General features: G+C 45.0%; 2 protein-coding genes across 6 annotated transcripts; both read left to right on the forward strand.

The window, feature by feature from the left end:
* Nucleotides 1–31: 31 nt before the first annotated feature.
* On the forward strand, nt 32–4,291 carry LOC148382340 (dnaJ homolog subfamily C member 7-like). The gene is made up of 14 exons (XM_088360280.1): nt 32–162; nt 979–1,067; nt 1,195–1,319; nt 1,406–1,519; nt 1,587–1,661; nt 1,742–1,860; nt 1,927–2,080; nt 2,156–2,320; nt 2,395–2,486; nt 2,693–2,766; nt 2,837–2,983; nt 3,067–3,222; nt 3,508–3,576; nt 3,854–4,291. The coding sequence occupies exons 1-14, from the start codon at nt 92–94 to the stop codon at nt 3,889–3,891; spliced, it is 1,488 nt and encodes a 495-aa protein (XP_088216406.1). The 5' UTR covers nt 32–91; the 3' UTR covers nt 3,892–4,291.
* A 664-nt stretch (nt 4,292–4,955) lies between these two features.
* On the forward strand, nt 4,956–14,803 carry LOC148382341 (ATP-citrate synthase-like). Of its 5 annotated transcripts, none has more exons than XM_088360270.1 (30): nt 4,956–5,154; nt 5,956–6,137; nt 6,305–6,427; nt 7,096–7,158; nt 7,281–7,471; nt 7,555–7,634; nt 7,765–7,895; nt 8,207–8,325; nt 8,397–8,533; nt 8,632–8,693; nt 8,803–8,920; nt 9,034–9,188; nt 9,279–9,372; nt 9,538–9,594; nt 9,864–9,893; nt 10,707–10,848; nt 10,931–11,099; nt 11,165–11,269; nt 11,356–11,552; nt 11,621–11,702; nt 11,830–11,940; nt 12,042–12,169; nt 12,229–12,322; nt 12,391–12,545; nt 12,697–12,847; nt 12,918–13,061; nt 13,177–13,290; nt 13,475–13,557; nt 13,679–13,755; nt 13,834–14,803. In XM_088360270.1, the coding sequence occupies exons 2-30, from the start codon at nt 5,979–5,981 to the stop codon at nt 13,926–13,928; spliced, it is 3,366 nt and encodes a 1,121-aa protein (XP_088216396.1). In that variant the 5' UTR covers nt 4,956–5,154; nt 5,956–5,978; the 3' UTR covers nt 13,929–14,803. The 5 variants fall into 5 exon arrangements, with proteins under 5 accessions (XP_088216396.1, XP_088216395.1, XP_088216398.1 ...); XM_088360269.1 differs by having other exon boundaries at nt 4,957–5,154; nt 5,953–6,137; XM_088360271.1 differs by lacking the exon at nt 4,956–5,154 and adding an exon at nt 5,374–5,775 and having other exon boundaries at nt 5,953–6,137.
* Nucleotides 14,804–14,865: the final 62 nt, after the last annotated feature.

Raw genomic sequence — 14,865 nt, forward strand, 5'->3', positions numbered from 1 at the left:
ACAAAAAATACATGAATAAAAATAATTTTTAAATAAGCGGCCGTCACTTGCAAATGACGTCACGACGCGGTCGTCCTTTCTAGAAAAAAAAATGGCTGCTGTTGACATCGACGTGCCGGTGGATGCTGAAGCTCAGCTTCACAATGCGGGCGAATTAGAACGGTAAGATGTGAAATGATTTGACTTAACGGCACTTCCCCAAAAATAATCGCGTCGAGAAAAATTCGAGTTCGAAATATTAGCTTGTTAGGCGTCTTTCCGGCACAACTGCGCTATCTTCTAAGCTAACCAAGCTAACGTGACCCGTGTTCGCGGTTGGCACATAATTGGGAAACGATAAAAGCAGCATTGAATCGTTATTTTAAATACTTAATTTAAAATTACACTGACTACTTCAAAAGTGACTGTTGAGCCTACAAAGTAACCCATCAAATCAGTCAGGAAAATCACCTACACGTTTAACCTACAAACGCTGATTATACAAAATTATTTGTGCAGTAATTGTGACATGTTTTACATTGATGTACCGTTTGTATTTATTAATCTGTTGCTTAAAGGGTTACATTAGGGGCATCTGCCTCATCAAAATCAATATCTTTCGGTTCCCGAGTTATAACTACAGTGACATTGATGCTAGGTTGGTTGGTTACCCTATCTATCTATTATGTGGTATCATTGAGCTAGCCTTTTCCCCCAGTTTAAGCATTAACAAGCATTTTTAAGTAGGTTAGTTCCCGAGTGAGTGAGGGTGCTCTGTAATGTGATATTTTTGGCAGTAGCATAGCAGGTAGTTCCTGCATGGTGTCAGTCCACATCGTTGCCACTTAACACTTCCCTCCTGTGACAGGATTGCAGGAAGTAAGTGTCAGCCCTTCTAAATTTAGAGAGCGGTACTCTTGAATTTGCGATCAATATTCTTGTGGTTGTGAAACGCTCAGAACCTCCACCTTGATCTTGTGCTTCCGTTTGCCCTTACAGTCAGGCTGAAGGCTTCAAAGAGCAAGGCAATGCATTCTACAGCAAGAAAGACTACTCGGAAGCCTTCAATTTCTACACCAAGGCGATTGGTAAGGTGACAAAGCACTGGGAGGGAGAAGTTTAGATAGATAGTTTAAGTTTAGATGAAGAGACACCTTGTCATGTTATTGAATGTAAAGGTGCCACCTGACTAATTCTGTTTTGTCTTCCCTCTAGACGCATGTCCCAAAAACGCCAGCTATTACGGCAACAGGGCGGCCACCCTCATGATGCTCTGCCGCTTCCGGGAAGCACTGGAAGATTCCCAGCAGGCCGTGCGCTTGGATGACTGCTTCATGAAAGTGAGTTTAACACATCACATTCTTCCTGCTCCCGATCCCAACTGTGGGAATTATTTCACGAGGTGGCCTTTCTTCTCCCCCGCAAGGGTCATTTACGCGAGGGCAAGTGCCACCTGTCTCTGGGCAACGCCATGGCTGCCGCACGCTGCTTCCAGAAGGTTCTGGATCTGGAGCCCAGTAATAGAGAGGCACAGCAAGAGGTGAGATCACATATACAATTTTTTTTAGTTCGAGGCAGCTCTTACACCTGTCCTTTTCTCGTTCCAGAACAAGAATGCAGAAACTCTGCTGGAGTTTGAGCGCCTGGCGGATTTTGGCTTTGAAAAGCGAGACTTCAGAAAGGTCATAACGACAACACAACAGTTGTTGCAATATGTTGTGACTGATCAAAATTGAAAATAAAAGCTGTTATATCCAACCAGGTGGTGTATTGTATGGACCGGGCCTTGGCTCTGGCGTCCGCCTGCCATCGCTTCAAAATCCTCAAGGCAGAATGTTTGGCTCTGCTGGGACGCTACCCGGAGGCTCAGTCCGTCGCCAGGTATAAGACATCCATCTTGGCAAATTCCGTACGTCGAATACCACCTTTACGATTGCTTCACTGCAGTGATATCTTGAGGATGGACTCCACGAACGCAGACGCGCTTTACGTGCGAGGCTTGTGTCTTTACTATGAGGACTGCATCGATAAGGCCGTGCAGTTCTTCGTGCAGGCTCTGCGCATGGCGCCCGACCATGAGAAAGCCCGGCTCGCCTGCAGAGTGGGTTTTTGTTTCGTTGTTGTCCAAAACACCTTGTGATTTTGAGCGCAGAATTAAAACGAGTGTGTCTTTCAGAATGCCAAAGCCTTGAAAGCCAAGAAGGAGGAGGGAAATCTGACATTTAAGAACCACAGCTATGAAGCTGCCTATCAGCTGTATAGCGAAGCCCTCAGGATAGATCCCAACAACATCAAGACCAACGCCAAACTCTACTGCAACAGAGCCGCAGCAGGAGCCAAGGTGACATTAGAAGATAACCGTCCCACAGTGGTGAAATGCAATTTTGTCCTCGCTCACTTGCTGCTCCATTATAGATGAATAAACCCAGTCAGGCCATCGAAGACTGCACCAGTGCCATCAAGCTGGACGACACTTACATCAAGGCCTACTTGAGGAGAGCGCAGTGGTACGTAGGACAAAATGGATTGTTCAAAATTGCCTCTCGGCAAAAATGACTCTGACTTGGGTGCAAAAAAAAAATCTGATCGGACATCTCTAGTTTTTGCAACAAAAAAAAAAGACGTCGTGTAAGATTTCTTTTTTTTTCTACCTTAAACAGACTTAATTCTCCAAACGTGATTGCATTTTCCAATTGTTTCTGCCCGACTTCAGCTACATGCACACAGAGCAGTACGAAGAGGCTGTCCGAGACTACGATAAAGTATACCAGACTGAAAAAACGTCAGGTAAAACTTTGTGCCTCATTTACTGAATGACCGGCGGGGCCCGTCACTAAAACGACCTGTCGGCCTCCAGACCACAAGCATCTGCTGAAGACGGCCAAGTTGGAGCTGAAGAAGAGCAAGCGGAAAGATTACTACAAGGTCCTGGGAGTGGGCAAGAACGCCACCGATGACGAGATAAAAAAAGCTTACCGCAAACGGGCCATGATGCACCACCCAGGTATGGGAAACTTATCCCCTTCGGTAAACCGGTGGGCGGGGGGTACGTTGTTTAAGTAGCTGCCTTCTCTCCGCGTGTGTCAGACCGCCACAGTGCGGCCGCCCCCGAAGTGCAAAAGGAAGAGGAGAAGAAATTCAAAGAAGTGGGCGAGGCCTTCACCGTTTTGTCCGACCCTAAAAAGAAGACCCGATACGACAACGGGCACGACCTCGGTGACGACGGAACTTTCGACGGCGGAGGTAAATGACTGTGTTCGTTTTGTCCCATTTTGGAGCTATGCTGTATACATAACCACTAGATGGTGCTACATGTCATCTTGGATTTTCAAGGTCAATGTAGTCCTTTTTTCTTCTACTTGCTAATCAAAAAAATCTTTTTTTTTTATATATATTTTTTGTTAATTTTTTTTTTTACCTCTCAGAATGTGTTGTTTGTAAACACAACATGTTTAGACATTGGTCTCCTCCCAGTTTAAATGCTAAAATTCTAATAATGCTTTTTGTTCATTTTGTTTTGCTGTTTAGACGTCGATGCAAACAACATCTTCAGGGCTTTCTTCGGTGGTCAAGGATTTACTTTTGAGTCCAATGCAGGTAATTGTTTCCTAGAGTTCTGTAAAGAACAAAATTATATAATTATTTTATGTATATTCATAATGATATGATATTTTTAAAGAACAGAATTGTATAATTATAAGAATAAAATATCACAAATTAGATTTTTTTTTTTTTAAAGAGAATGTTCTTTCTTCCTAAATGATAGAACTTTAAAGTTATAGTAAAATGTTTTTGTCTTTCATATTATGTGTGTTCTCTACATTTTAACTGAAGTTTCCAAACTAACCCTTTTTTCCTTATGCTTCTCCCTCAGGTTCTGCACCTGGAAATATGTTCTTCCAGTTTGGCTAACAGGACTGAATAATGCAGCTCTTTAGTGTACAACCTCAAGATGGATCCACAGTCAGCTGAAAACTCACCCGTTCTTCAAGACTTTTGAATTCAGTTCAAGTGACAACAAAATTAAAACAATGCAGTTCATTCAAGCCATCGGATCATGCTGCTATTTCAAAACAACTGATTCATACGTTGTGCTCCTGCAAATAATCAGATTTGATTGGTTTTAGATATTAAGTCGTTATTTTTGTTCTTCTATTTGTCCTCTTGGGATGAGCTGTCAATATTAGACCTCAGGACACCCTAACAAATTGTCTCATCTCTAGTCAGGCTTCTTCCTCTCTTTCTCCATCTTGCTGCAATGTATATTTCACATGAATGTAAAGTTCATAAATGTTTCTTTTCCCTCCCTCTACTTTTAGTCTTCTTTGTGGTCAATTTATATTTATTGCTCTTTAAAAAACACTTAAGTTTGCATCTGCAGAAGTATTTTTGGGCAACAGTTGGGGTGCCTAACATGTTTTCTGATGTTCCTCTTTAGGTAATGAACTCTACCCGAGCACTCTTTTTTTTTTTTTTTTTTTTTTTTTTTTTTTTTTTTTAAGTGTTTCCATACCAGAAGGAAGTGATGCGACCGTGTTGCCCAACAGTTGGTTGCAAGTGAGTTATACCATAGTGGGCTACTTTTTTACCTTGTAAATTCTTCTTGTAAAGTCTCATGGCATAAATGTATGAAGCTATGAGTTGAATGGAAGGGGGGGAAAACTACCTTCCTTACTCTCTTTTTTTCATCAGTTCAAAGGACCACAAAAAACTGAAATATTTCTGATTGCTTTGGTGCTTTGTATTTTTAAGGGCCATGTTTTTTTTTTATAAAGGCTCATCTTTAATTAAGATGGTTGTAAATTGGATATTTACAATCAACGTGATACCTCATATTAACAAACCCAATCGCATTAATACTTTAAATCATTAAAGTCACACTAAAATCTCCATGACAAGGTTGTCGTTTATGACGTCACCCTTTCATTTCTTTTCAGCATGTCCAGTGAGACGGTGTGGGCGTTCCCGGCGACTCCACGTGACTGGAGTCAACCCAATCAGGAAACCGCGTGAAGCCGAACTCAACTCGCCAGATTATGGTGAGGCGACGGGTGAGTTTGGCCACGACTTGCTGGCAGGCGACGAGTACAAGAAGGCGAGTTTTTCAAGCCGTGTTGGTTCCCCAACGGGTGGCTTCGTTGTAACTCGGGAAAACAGGCTGAGCAAGTCGTCGAGGTAAGTGTGTGCACGCCGAACGTTTTGGAATCACGTCATCTTAGCCGCTCGATGTTAGCTTGTTAGCTTTAGTGACAGCTCGAGGTTAGCGGACGGCCGTGCGCGCGCGCGTGACGTGAGGGATGCGCTGTATGATTAATGTCATTTTACTACAGCTACAAAGAAAGATCGCTTTCAAAACGTCTTTCATAGGCGTTGCCTTTCTAACATAAAGGCACAATTACCTAAGATTTGTTCATCATATACATTGGATTGAAATTATAGAAAGATGCTAATTTGAGGCAATCTATGCACGCTGTATGCGTCTGCTTCAAGGGTTCCCAAACTGAGGGACGGGGCCCATTATAATTGGGTCATGCTCACACTTACTATAGATTGCCTATATTAATAAGTAGCTCAGTGATTGCATTCAGTGGCAAAAATCTTATCTGTAGTCAAATATTGAAATCAGTCTTATCAGGCTGTGTTTGTTTGTCATGCTTGTAAAACCTGGTCCGAGACCAGTTGCGACAGTTCTGCAGACAAGTTTCGCGGGCTGTCAGTCTGCTGCACTTCCTCCCAATCCAAGTTGAAACACTTGAGGAAGTTGGACAGAGGCTGAGCAGGTCTGACTACATGCAGGTACAAATGCTGAAAACTGGAATGTCAGGCCACTGTTTGTTAAGGTAGTAGGAGTAGTGATATCGTCATTGTTTCAATGTACAGTGTTTACTTGTGAATTTTGTGTATGTTTGCGACTTAATAAACTTTGGGACAGTCCATGCTTGATGATTTAAAGGAGAATCTGTTATCTCCCAGAAGGTCCTGTGCGATCCACCGCTGCCATGTCGGCGAAGGCCATCTCAGAACAGACCGCCAAGGACTTCTTGTTCAAATACATCTGCACCTCGTCGGCCGTGCAGAATCACTTCCGCTATGCCAGTGTTACCGCCGAGACAGACTGGGCTCGCCTGACACAGGAGCACCCTTGGCTGCTAACTGAGGTAAGAAAGGTCACATTCAATTAACTCACAAAAAGTTCAGAATATTGAATTTTTGCATAAAATTTCAACATGAACCCATACAGGTGGGCAAATTTTGCTTCGTATTTCCAGATGTTTTAAGAGATGCACTCTGGTTTTGGTTTGCCATCATCTGTCTTACCCCACAGAAACTCGTGGTGAAGCCGGATCAGCTGATCAAGCGGCGCGGGAAACTGGGACTGGTTGGACTAAACTTGGACCTATCAGGCGTTCAGGAGTGGCTCAAAAGCCGCCTCATGAAAGAAACCACCGTGAGTAGACTTCAGCCTTCCTCATTTCCCTTCCATGTTTTTCAGTTGACATCAAGGCCCAGTTCTTCAAAGTCATCTGAAGGGACTTTGGCTAATGCCAGCTTCTCATTCTGAGATAAAAGTCGGAGCGACTTGTAAATTTTCTGATGCCTCCAGTCCATTATTGACCTCATTCATCATAGAGAAGGACATTACGCTTTGTTGCAATATTGTGTAGAACAAGAATTATGTTGCGCACGCCTTGGGGTTGAGAGTAGTTGAGACGCATCAAGTTTGTTTTTGTCCGTGCAAGGAAAATTTGCTGTGTTTTTAGAGAAAATCTGGAAGGACTGTTAAAAGAAAAGAAAAAAAACCAACTTGTCACGTTTTTTGTTTCTTATGTCACATGTTTCCTCTTGTCCATATAGCGGCACATTTGTTTTCCGCCACAGTCATGAGTGTGCAGATACGAGGTCGCATGTTATGTAATGTGAGTGACTGGAGGAGGCGAGGGTGGTCTATTCTTGTCCTTCATACATGCAAACATGCTCGGCTGCATTGGTGCAGCGTGGAAGAAAGCATCTCTGTCCTTGACACGTTGACACGTGGAGGGTGCGGTTTTTGTTTTGTCGCACGTCAAGGTTAAACCAACTTGGTGATTTGTGATATGAAGTGTTTGTTTTCAATAGGTGGGCAAGGCAAAGGGCGTGCTGAAGAAATTCCTCATCGAGCCTTTTGTCCCGCACAAGCAGGTAATTCAATCGCACGCATCGTTTTGACAGTCCAGATTATAAATGGAGGGACATTTTTGTGCCGTAGGGTCGCATGAGCATAATGGGAAAAAAAGCCTGTGCATCCTCTTTGTTTGCTGTAGGAGGAGGAGTTTTATGTGTGCGTGTACGCCACGCGTGAGGGCGACCACCTACTCTTCCACCACCAAGGCGGCGTGGAGGTGGGCGACGTGGACGCCAAAGCCCAGCGGCTGATGGTCGCCGTGGACGACAAGCTTGGCCAGGATCAAGTGACCAAGCAGCTGCTCACGCACGTATCCGATGAGAAGAAAGAGTACGTATTGATGCTCCGCTGGAGATTTCTGTGCTCCATCTTTCATTTAGAGGCTCATTTTGATTCTGATGTTCTCCTTGTAGAATCCTGGCCAACTTTATAGTCGGTCTCTTCAACCTCTATGAGGAGCTGTACTTCACATACCTGGAGATCAACCCTTTGGGTAATTATCTCTAGCAGGCCTTCACGTGGGTTTTCACTAATGCCCCGCCAAAAAGGAAGAAAATTGCTTGCTGCATATTTAAATCCCATGTTGTAATCTTGTGAGTGAATCGAATCATCTTGCGCACCAGTCGTCACCCAGGATGGCGTTTACGTCCTCGACGTGGCGGCTAAGATCGACGCCACTGCTGATTACATCTGCAAGGCCAAGTGGGGCGACGTGGAATTCCCGCCCCCTTTCGGCAGGGAAGCTTATCCCGAGGTAAGCATGTGAAGGACAGAATTTTTTTTTTCTTTTGTCCATTTCATGTTGACTGTTACGGCGTTTGTGTGTTTTTTCAACCATCCATGCCAAAGGAGCTCTAGCATTCGAGTGACCTAAAATAACCTTAGCCTAGGTCAACTACTTGATCCTACTGTACACATTGAACAAAGCCACATCATTGTAAATAGACCAGGCAAGCTTGTTGTACTGTCAGACATATTCTCTGGATTAAATCTTCAATGAAAAAGTGCGATTTTTGCACAGTCAATCGTTTGATTTGGAATGTTTGAATGTGGTTTGTCTTGTAGGAAGCCTACATAGCTGATCTTGATGCCAAGAGCGGTGCCAGTCTCAAGCTGACGTTATTGAACCCTCGTGGCAGGATCTGGACCATGGTGGCAGGGGGCGGAGCTTCTGTTGTATATAGGTGAATAAATGTTTTGTCTTTACAAAATTACCACACCGCACTTGACGGAAATCTCTGTCTTGCCCGAGCAGCGACACCATCTGCGACCTGGGCGGCGTAGACGAACTGGCCAACTACGGCGAGTACTCCGGCGCGCCCAGCGAGCAGCAGACGTACGACTATGCCAAAACTATCCTCTCGCTCATGACCCGTGAGAAGCACCCTCAAGGTGTGTGTGCGTGGAGCCAGTAATAGACTCACTGGCCGAGAATGTGACGCCGGAGTCGAGTTTCAAGTCGCCACCTTCCTCTTGTGTTTCCCCCGCAGGAAAGGTCCTCATCATCGGAGGAAGTATTGCCAACTTCACAAATGTAGCAGCCACATTCAAGGTGAATGATATCATATCACATAAAATTCTTCCCTTACAAAGAGATCCTTGCGATAAGATATGGCTGAGATTTCGAGCAGGGTTTCTGAGCTTATTTTTTGCTTCCTCAGGGTATCGTCAGGGCCATCAAGGACTACCAGGGTCCTCTCAAGGAGAACGAGGTCACCATCTTTGTTCGACGGGGTGGGCCTAATTACCAGGAGGGTCTCAGGGTCATGGGGGAAGTCGGTAAGCCCCCCACACATACACTCCTCACTACCAAGGGAGCTTTTGGAAAATGATGTAAAATTGTAAGTCGTAAGTCCTTTAAAAGCCAATTTTTTTTTTTTTTTGTCCTCTAGGGAAGACCACAGGTATTCCTATCCACGTTTTTGGCACAGAGACGCACATGACGGCCATCGTGGGCATGGCGCTAGGTCACAAACCCATCCCCAACCAGCCACCAATGGACGCCCACACCGCCAACTTCCTGCTCAATTCAAGCAACAACGTGATGGTATTTTGAACACGCTCAAAGGGGAAGTTGAGGGTCAGCGAGCGTTAGTTGTGTCTCAAGCAGCAGCATGTCTTTACTCTGGCGCCTCAGACTCCAGCTGCTACAAGGACGGCCTCCTTCTCGGAAGCCAAGCCGTGCAATGACGTCACTCCGAGCAAAAAGTCCAAAGCGGGTCTCCCGGCAGGTATATTAACAGCGCTCATGTCCCGTCCGCCTCTCATGTCTGCTTCTTTCTTTCCTTTCCTGATTTCTTTCTTCCATTGTTCCTTTTTTGTGTGTGTGTGCGTGCTGCACAAACTGTCCACTCACCCTCATCTTTTTTCCCCCCCCCCGGGCTTGTTTCTCTAAGACCCTCTTCATTCATTACTGTGGCCTCTGAAGAATGTGGTCACAGGTGATTGGAAAGGTAAGTTGTGGGCGCGCCCAGTCACATCCGCACTGCGCTATTCCGCACATGCGCTCCACTTCACCTCTGTGTTTCAATTGCGTTTTATATCGGGTGTTAATATTTTTAAGACTAGCCCACCACCCCTCATTGGAGCTGTCCAGCCACGCTGAGCTTCGCATGCTCTCACATCTGCTTTCAATTTTTGAGAAAATAGTCAAACAAGATGCGCTTATTGTTTTCTTTTTTTTTTTTTGTGCCCGTACTCGTTTTTATTGTTGGGCTCACAGAAGCGCAGGCCTCATCAGGCTTCGGCGGAGGTATGAAAGGGTGCGACAATCCACTTGGTGTTCCTTCTGCCTTTCCCCCTGCCTGCCTTGTCTATTTTTTTTGTCCTCAGCCTCCTCCTCTTATTGGTGTTGGTTTGCATTTAACACAGCGGACTGCTAATACATCATAGTCAACAGAAATGCTGATTATAGCATTTATTTACGTGTGCATATTGTGATATACTTGTTTTGTAAGTTGAAGGCAAGGCGGCATTTCATCCACCAGGTGACTCCATATGCTTCACAATTGGAAATTTACTTACAAGTATTTACTAAGGGGGTGACTTCACTTTTGTTGCCAGCTTATTCAATTTGTGTGCAGCCTAACAGCTAAATGCTGCTTCACTATGTTTGCTGGATGGGAAATTCAATTCATTGCATATTGTTAATGTCCGTGTCGTTGGGCGGAAGGCAAAATGTTGCCACACAGGTAACGTGAGGGAAGCGGGCGGGTTGCGTAAGTGTTTGTTGTTGCTATTGTTACAAAGTGACTTTTAATCCCATGCTGTGATTCAGTGACAGTTTGCATTGATACATTTTATGTTGCAATAATAGAGGATGGACACAATAATAAAATGTGAGTAAGTTCATTAAATAGGATTTATTTATGCTGATATTCACCTAGTGTGCTTAATGAGCTTCTATTTTCATCTGCTGTGTGTCTCGTGATTATTTTTTTTTCCGTATCTCCAAACTGTTTGCAGAGTGACTTTCCTTTGTGTTGTGTTGTGGTTGCTAATCAGATCCTCTTATTAAATCTTCATCCTCACTGACTTTGGGAAAAAAAACTCTTGTGCTTTTCAGCCAAAGCCACAACACTCTTCAGTAAGCACACCAAGACCGTGGTTTGGGGCATGCAGACGCGAGCCGTGCAAGGGATGCTGGACTTCGACTACGTGTGCTCCCGCGACCAACCCTCAGTGGCCGCTATGGTTTACCCCTTTACGTGCGTTTCTCACAAATGAAATTGCAATGTGTCAACGGCATCTGTCTCGTTTGACTAAAATGCGTGCTTATTGACCGGACAGCGGCGATCACAAGCAGAAGTTCTACTGGGGGCACAAGGAGATCCTGGTTCCAGTCTACAAAAGCATGAGCGACGCCATGAAGAAGCACCCCGAGGTGGACGTGATGATCAGCTTTGCGTCGCTGCGTTCGGCCTTCGACAGCACAGTGGAGGCTATGCAGCACCCGCAGGTTTGTTTGGCGAGCGCGACCGTCAAGCGGCACGCATCAATCGATTTCCTGTTTGCCGCGATCAGATCCACACCATCGCCATCATCGCAGAGGGCATCCCGGAAGCGCTTACCAGGAAGCTGATCAAGATGGCCGACGAGAAAGGCGTCACCATCATTGGGCCCGCGACGGTAATCAACATTAGTCGTCTGCTAATGATCGATGAAGTACTTCCTAAGGCAGGAAGTGGTGAAATTTTATTCTGATCTCTGTCTAGGTTGGTGGAATTAAGCCAGGCTGTTTCAAAATTGGCAACACAGGCGGCATGCTGGACAACATCCTGGCCTCCAAGCTCTACCGGCCCGGCAGCGTGGCCTACGTGTCGCGTTCCGGGGGCATGTCCAACGAGCTCAACAACATTGTCTCCCGCGCAACCGACGGCGTCTACGAGGGTGTGGCCATCGGAGGAGACAGGTCGGGTCAGCAATGTGACACCCAATGTGACATGGACAGTTCCTTTACATAAAGTCTTCCCTGTCTAGGTACCCTGGCTCCACATTTATGGACCATGTTCTTCGCTACCAGGACACTCCAGGCATTAAAATGATCGTGGTGCTGGGAGAGGTGGGAGGAAATTTAGCATTTTACTCTGTATGTGTTGCGTAATAGCAATATTCTGTTAATTTAAATCAAATCTGTGAGGGGTTACTGTGTATGAGTAATGCTAGATCTATTTCCTATCTTCATTTAGATTGGCGGCACGGAGGAGTACAAGATCTGTCAGGGCATCAAGGAGGGCAGGATCACCAAACCGGTCGTGTGCTGGTGTATCGGAACTTGCGCCACCATGTTTGCATCTGAGGTATATTGAATGTATTTGCAAACACAGATTTGCTTCGCTGAGTGCTGAGCAATGAACTACTCGCAAGCTACTTCTAAAAAAATAAAAACATCCCTCATCAGGTCCAGTTCGGCCATGCCGGTGCATGCGCCAACCAAGCGTCAGAAACAGCAGTGGCCAAAAACCAAGCGCTGCGGGACGCCGGAGCTTGCGTTCCCAAGAGCTTTGACGAGCTGGGTGATGTCATCAGGTGAGGTCATTTCCGGACATTACAGGTTGGAATCTCGCTTATATTTCTTTGTAAAATAGGACAGTTTATGATGAACTGGTGGCCAGTGGCACCATTGTTCCCGCCCAAGAGGTTCCTCCCCCGACCGTACCGATGGATTACTCTTGGGCCAGGGTAAGAATTTCATCTTACTTCTTAACCTGGTTTGAGAACTTTAGTGCCTTTATGGTCCTTTTCTGCAGGAATTGGGCTTGATCCGTAAACCCGCCTCCTTCATGACCAGTATCTGTGACGAGCGAGGCCAGGAGCTCATCTATGCTGGCATGCCCATCACTGAGGTTTTCAAGGAGGAGATGGGTTTAGGAGGAGTGCTGGGACTTCTTTGGTTCCAACGCAGGTTGGTTGATGTTTTGCAGACCCGGGGGGAAAAAAAAACAAAAAATATTTGTTTGGTAACTTAGGTGATCATTTGTAAGTTTTTTTGGTAACTTAAGTGATCATTTGTAAGTCCTTCCAGAGCTTTCAAAAGAGTGTTTCTTCGCTTTTAGGTTGCCTCGCTACGCCTGCCACTTCATCGAAATGTGCCTGATGGTGACGGCCGACCACGGGCCTGCCGTCTCCGGCGCGCACAACACCATCGTGTGCGCGCGAGCCGGCAAAGACCTCATATCCAGCCTCACATCCGGTCTTCTCACCATCGTCAGTACCTGTCGCGTGCACCCTTTGTCGCTCGCCTGGCCTGATTGAAACTTGTTATCGTGCGTTCCAGGGGGACCGTTTTGGTGGCGCCCTCGACGCAGCTGCCAAGCAGTTCAGCAAAGCCTTCGACAGCGGCATGCTGCCAATGGACTTTGTCAACAAGATGAAGAAGGACGGCAAGCTTATTATGGGCATAGGACACCGTGTCAAATCAGTAAGTACCGTGGACAAGAGTAATAATTGAAAAACGATGTTTTGATTAAAAACAAGATTCAATGAAAAGATGAAATTCAAGGTTAAAGAATTATAAATGAAATATTGCATTCCAGATCAACAACCCAGACATGCGGGTGCAGATTTTGAAGGACTTTGTGAAGCAGCAATTCCCTTCCAGTCAGCTGCTCGACTATGCCTTAGATGTGGAAAAGATCACCACCTCAAAGGTAGGCTGCCTCCAAAATTTTGTAGCTGTATTAGTGAACACTTTAAAGACACCGGCAGATAGTTTATTGATCCCCGGGGGTGAAATTCAGAAAGTCAGTGTTTGGTAAAATAACATATTTAGTTGAAGTGAATGAATAAACTTTTAGCTCACTTGCATCTATTAATAATTAAATCTGAATCTAGAAACCCAATCTCATCCTCAACGTCGACGGTTTTATTGGCGTCTCCTTCGTGGACCTACTCAGGACGTGTGGCGGCTTCACTCGGTAAGAGCAGAACGTAAAGTGCCGCTTGAATGACGTGACGTGATGGTGTGGACAAGTTGTCCACGCCGAATGGAAGCTTTGTGTGCACACTGTCAAGTATTGTTTGTCGCGTGACTCCCAGCGACGAGGCTGATGAGTTTGTCGAGATCGGCGCGCTAAATGGCATCTTTGTCCTCGGCCGAAGTATGGGCTTCATCGGTGAGTACCAAACTGCACAGTGGTGTTCCTAACTCATTTATTTTTTTGAGACTTCAAAAGCTCTTGCCGTCCTTACAGGTCACTACCTGGACCAGAAAAGGCTCAAGCAGGGTTTGTACCGACACCCCTGGGACGATATCTCCTACGTCCTCCCCGAACACATGTCCATGTGACACACTAGCGCGCCTGTGACACGCTAGCGCGCCTCACCCGCCTAATGTTTACTCTCGCTCGCTCTCTGCCTTGGGAAAAGTTGGCAGAAGTAGTAGTATGGTACATCCTGATTGAAAGTTCAGAGTAGAAGCATTCAATCTAGTTTTTAAAGGATGAAAGGGGGAAGTATATTTTTTAGATTTTGTTTTTGACAACAACTGAGTTGTGGCCAGAGCACAAAGAAACAGGATTTGGATTGCTTCTGTATTTGGACCGCATGGAATCAGGTAACCTTTACTATCTTGTCTGTTTTATGTTTATCATGACAACTTATTTATTCTAACGGTTGTTTAGGCCTTCATTAGAACGTGAGGTCCACATGTTTTCTACCTTCATTTAAGGTCTAGTTCAGCAATACACAAAGCGGTAGTCGGGCTCACTCTGGTGGTACTTGAAAGAATCCCTGCCCAAATAGTTAATATTTAGTACAATTTTCCTGTATTTAGGCACAGTGTTAACATTCAATATGTGCATAATGTTAGTGACTTGCAATAATGTTTCATGAACACTTACCGCTCTGCTACTCCATTACTTTAATGTCACTCATTAAAACTCCTTAAATGCCTTGGTAATTTCACACACTCTGCAGTTTAGATCAATTAAGAAAAATCATTGCTCCGATAAGTGAAGAATAGAAAGACTACTGTAATCTCAAAAACAAGAAAAACTGAAGTGTAACTTGGGGAATGACTCCTAAACATCTTTTTTAAAACTCGCCATAACATTGAATTTTCCCCACTCACAACTCCTGTTGCTTCTATTTAACTGTGAAGATATACCTTTTTGTTTGTTTTGTAACATGCTGTCAGAGTAGTTTAATAAAGACTTTGTTTTACTTTTGCGCTCCTGTGTTGTAGTCAATCCGGTGTAGCAAGTACAATATTTAATAAAACGGAC

This window comes from Syngnathus floridae, chromosome 18 (assembly GCF_059516105.1).
Source record: "Syngnathus floridae isolate MCC-2025c chromosome 18, RoL_Sflo_1.0, whole genome shotgun sequence".
In the NCBI taxonomy this organism is placed as follows: Eukaryota; Metazoa; Chordata; class Actinopteri; order Syngnathiformes; family Syngnathidae; genus Syngnathus; species Syngnathus floridae.

Bases quoted from the DNA above. Each gene is read 5' to 3' on its own strand.
- LOC148382340 (XM_088360280.1), top strand. From the start codon at position 92: ATGGCTGCTGTTGACATCGACGTGCCGGTGGATGCTGAAGCTCAGCTT. The intron at 1,520-1,586 runs GTGAGATCACAT...TTCTCGTTCCAG, and splicing joins ATAGAGAGGCACAGCAAGAG to AACAAGAATGCAGAAACTCT. The intron at 2,487-2,692 runs GTACGTAGGACA...GCCCGACTTCAG, and splicing joins TACTTGAGGAGAGCGCAGTG to CTACATGCACACAGAGCAGT.
- LOC148382341 (XM_088360270.1), top strand. From the start codon at position 5,979: ATGTCGGCGAAGGCCATCTCAGAACAGACCGCCAAGGACTTCTTGTTC. The intron at 7,896-8,206 runs GTAAGCATGTGA...TTTGTCTTGTAG, and splicing joins GCAGGGAAGCTTATCCCGAG to GAAGCCTACATAGCTGATCT. The intron at 12,546-12,696 runs GTTGGTTGATGT...CTTCGCTTTTAG, and splicing joins CTTCTTTGGTTCCAACGCAG to GTTGCCTCGCTACGCCTGCC.